General features: G+C 39.5%; 1 protein-coding gene across 1 annotated transcript; it reads left to right on the top strand.

Annotated features, from left to right (window-relative positions):
• The first annotated feature begins 234 nt into the window (after window positions 1–234).
• On the top strand, window positions 235–4119 carry LOC135094023 (cuticle protein 18.6-like). Its single transcript, XM_063993745.1, has 4 exons — window positions 235–380; window positions 1705–1797; window positions 2157–2291; window positions 3325–4119. The coding sequence occupies exons 1-4, from the start codon at window positions 369–371 to the stop codon at window positions 3460–3462; spliced, it is 378 nt and encodes a 125-aa protein (XP_063849815.1). The 5' UTR covers window positions 235–368; the 3' UTR covers window positions 3463–4119.
• The last annotated feature ends 225 nt before the right edge of the window (window positions 4120–4344 follow it).

Below are 4344 nucleotides of genomic sequence, written 5' to 3'. Positions count from 1 at the left end.
GAAAAAGAAAAGAAAAAGAAAGAAAAAAAAAACCTCCAAAACTTCACCTGGGTTCCTGTCACGCCCCAACACACACACACACACACACACACACACACACACACACACACACTCACACACAAAGTTGACACGCCCAATAATCTGCTGCCCCCCATACCCCCACAACCCCCCAACGTAACACACCTGAGTAGATGTGACAGGTATATAAGGAGTAGCACCTGTCTGTCACCTCAGTTCCTCGCTACGCCCTCGAACGACAACAACAACGACAACAACAACAACAACAACAACAACAACAACAACAACAACGACGACAGCGAGAAGAATTGAAGGAGGAAACAGAAAACGGGAAAAGGAAGAAAGTTACCATGATGAATCAGGTAAGTGTTTAATTAATATAGATAAAATAAGATAGAGAGAAATTTGGAGTTTTAAGAAAGGAATGACTGATAGAGAGAGAGAGAGAGAGAGAGAGAGAGAGAGAGAGAGAGAGAGAGAGAGAGAGAGAGAGAGAGAGAGAGAGAGAGATTATTATTATTATTATTATTTTTGACATTTTTTTCTTATTTTTGTTTATTGTTTTTGTTTTCTTCTTTATAACTGAGTGTGCTTTAACCATTTAGTATCTCTCTCTCTCTCTCTCTCTCTCTCTCTCTCTCTCTCTGATAACGTCATTTTCACAACACCAGATCAGATTATATTTTCACTCTATGGGTCTTAAAACGTGTGTGTGTGTGTGTGTGTGTGTGTGTGTGTGTGTGTGTGTGTGTGTGTGTGTGTGTGTGTGTGTGTGTGTGTGTGTGTGTGTGTGTGTGTGTGCATATTCTCTGGTCGTGCGTTTTAACTTTTCAACTCAGCGAAATCTGTGAAAGAGAGAGAGAGAGAGAGAGAGAGAGAGAGAGAGAGAGAGAGAGAGAGAGAGAGAGAGAGAGAGAGAGAGAGAGAGAGAGAGAGAGAGAGTTATATTCTAGGGGGAGAGAAAGAGAGAAAGGAAGAGAGGGGGAGAAAGACAGAACTAATTTGAGAGAGAGAGAGAGAGAGAGAGAGAGAGAGAGAGAGAGAGAGAGAGAGAGAGAGAGAGAGAGAGAGAGAGAGAGAGAGAGAGAGAGAGAGGAACAAAGGGTTAAAAGCCAAAATAAGTGATAAACAAGAACATAAGCAATAAAAGTGACACAAAAGAAGAGAATAAGAGAAAAAACAAATAATAAAAATGATAAGAAGTAAAAAAAACACGATAATAAGTTAGGAAGATTAATAAACGCCAGAAAAAAAATAGAAAAGTGAAGGAAGAAAATAGAATAAAATATAAACAAAGCAACAAGTAATAAAATCGTGAAGAGAAGAGAGAAAGGAAGGGAGTGAAAGAAAACGGGAGGAAAGATAGAAATGCAAAGAAAATGGAGCTTATTAACGAACGAATAAATGAAGTAAAAACGAAGAAGAATGAGAGAATAAGATAAGAAAGAAAATGAGAGGAGAATAATAGAAAGAAGAAAAAATGAGAGGAGGAAAATTAGATAGAAGAAAAAATAGAGGAGAATATGAGAAATAAATATGATTAACAAACAAACAAACTTACAAACAAAATAAGAAAGTAATGAAAAGATAGTTAAAAAAATAAACTAATAAAAAAATGGTAAAAGAAAGGTCACTTCTACATAGGGTGACCTCCGAGTGACCTAACGTGACCTCGCCTCTCCCCAGGTGGCGGTGATGGTGGTGGTGGTGGTGGCGGCCGTGCTGACCAGTGCTGAACCGGAACCTCAACCTGGCCACTATCAACAGTCCTATCCATCGGTACGTACACACACACACACACACACACACACACACACACACACACACACACACACACACACACACAGTTCAGTTGGACTTTGAAAAATCTTCATAAAGTGCATAATTATGGTCAATAAATACTATCTATCTGTGTGTGTGTGTGTGTGTGTGTGTGTGTGTGTGTGTGTGTGTGTGTGTTTGTGTGTGTGTTATAATACAAGAATGAGTGAATTACTACACAAAATAATCATAAATTTCCAAAGAATTAAATATGACTGACCACATCAGAACACTCAAAACTGGTGAAGCTGGTTTAGCATGTCCTACTACCACTACCACTACTACTACTACTACTACTACTACTACTACTACTGCAGAAAATTCACCCGTACGACTTCAAATACCACGTGGACAGTCACTACGGCGCCAACTTCGGCCAGCACGAGAAGGGGGATGGCAAATCTGTCTACGGGTCCTACACAGTTAACCTTCCCGATGGACGCAGGCAGAGGGTACGTACACACACACATACACACCACGTGAACTTCCATATATTGGTGTATGCATGTGTAAACAAAAAAAAAAAATAATAATAATAATAAATAAAAATAAATAAATAAAAGACTCGTAAATTGATAGGCAAGGTAAGGTCCACCAAAACACAGCTTTCCCTTACTGACAAACACACGTACACACACCTACAAGCGCTCTATGTAAATGTATGCATGTGTAAACAAAACTAACTGGGAAACTGACAGGCAAGAAGGGTCCTGTATATGCAAGACCTACCCACCAAAACACATCTTTCACACTAAAATGCCAAGTCTCGTTTGACGCGGGCGATCATGGAACCCCACCTCTGCCTGCCCTCAGCCAATCTTATCAAGTGAACCAGAATTGTGACACATGCGATGTATTCTAATCTAATCCCTTCTGCTGCATCCATTAGAGATCCCCAGAGTGGGTTATCCTCGTCTTGACTAAGGTTTTTGCGGCTATGTCCCTCACACACACCACCTGCATGTCTTCCTTCACTGCATCCATAAATATCCTGTTTTGTCTTCCTTGCTCTTTGTCTTCTTGGTTCTTCTTGTTCTTCTGTTCTTCCCAGCAACATGAGGTTTTCTAATCTATCTTCTCTTACCGGGTGTCCCAAAAATCTTGGCTAGAGATCGCCACAGTGGGGTCAACCGCGTCCTGACTGAGGTTTCTGTGCCTATGTCCGTCACACACACCACCTGTATGCCTTCCTTCACTGCATCCATAAATCTCTTCTTTGGTCTTTCTCTTCCTCTTCTATTAAACTTTACATATACTCTTTGTCTTCTTGTTCCTTCTTCCTCTTCTGTCCTTCCCAGCACCACGTGGTTTTCTGATCTATCCTCTATCCAAAAATCTTAACTGTTCTTCTGTTCATTAATTACCTTACAACACCAACCACCACCACTACTGTTTCATTAGTTACCCTCGCCACCCAATGCACTTTTAACAGTCACTCCACTCGTAACAATAATGGTGGTGATGTATTTGTCTCTGCATGGCCAGGTGGACTACACAGCTGACCACTACGGGGGCTACGTGGCCAAGGTGAGCTACTACGGCAAGGCCCACCACCCCAAGCACTACGGCAACCCTCAGACCTTCTTCAAGAACCACGGACACGGGCACGGGGGATACCACTAACTGATACCACTGCCACTACTGCTGCTGCTACTACTACTACTACTATTACTACTACTACTACTATTACTAGAAGAGCTATGTATGCTATTAATGTTTAAACTTTCCTAACTAATACTATTGTTGATACCAAAGGCTAAATATTACTACTACTACTACTACTACTACTACTACTACTACTACTACTGTTATTTTCACGTGTCTCTTTGTCCACGCCAAAGATTAACCACAGACCAGCAACCAATCAAATCCTTCCTTTTTTTTTTGCCACTTAGTAATATTGGTGTATTTTGATTGGCTCCCACACCAGCCAATCACGTACAAGCACACTGTTCTCGGTTCGTGTCGTAAAAATAATGTTAAGGTTTTATTAAGTTTACATTTTATTACGTATTCTATTTTTATTTTATTGATTTTATTGTTTGTAAATATAGAGAAAGAAGGAAATATATTGTCTTCTGCAGTTTATTTTTGTTTATCATTATTATTATTGTTATTCCTTTTCGTATTTTTTTTTATTTCTATTTATTTATTTTTTCCTTATCAACTGTTATTCATGTGGGACTATCAAACGAACAAACAAACGAATGAACACAAACAATCACAATCTCTCTCTCTCTCTCTCTCTCTCTCTCTCTCTCTCTCTCTCTCTCTCTCTCTCTCTCTCTCTCTCTCTCCCAAAATCTTATTCCATTTCCTCCTTTTTTCTTTCCCTTCTTATTTACCAAAAGAGAGAAAAATAGAGGGGGAAAAAAGTAAAAGAGAACGAGGGAGAAATTCTATCCAAAACAATGTGAAAATTTACGAGAAAGAAGGAAAAAGGGGAAAAAGGGAAAAAAAAGTGACAAAAAAGTGTTAAGTGACTCGCCTTTGAGTTTCAAAATG

The sequence above is a fragment of the Scylla paramamosain genome, chromosome 44, assembly GCF_035594125.1.
Source record: "Scylla paramamosain isolate STU-SP2022 chromosome 44, ASM3559412v1, whole genome shotgun sequence".
Taxonomy (NCBI): domain Eukaryota; kingdom Metazoa; phylum Arthropoda; class Malacostraca; order Decapoda; family Portunidae; genus Scylla; species Scylla paramamosain.
The sequence above is the reverse complement of the archived record's forward strand: the minus strand, read 5'-3'. Positions and strand labels throughout refer to the sequence as shown.

Bases quoted from the DNA above. Each gene is read 5' to 3' on its own strand.
- LOC135094023 (XM_063993745.1), top strand. The intron at 1,798-2,156 runs GTACGTACACAC...CTACTACTGCAG, and splicing joins ATCAACAGTCCTATCCATCG to AAAATTCACCCGTACGACTT. The intron at 2,292-3,324 runs GTACGTACACAC...CTGCATGGCCAG, and splicing joins CCGATGGACGCAGGCAGAGG to GTGGACTACACAGCTGACCA.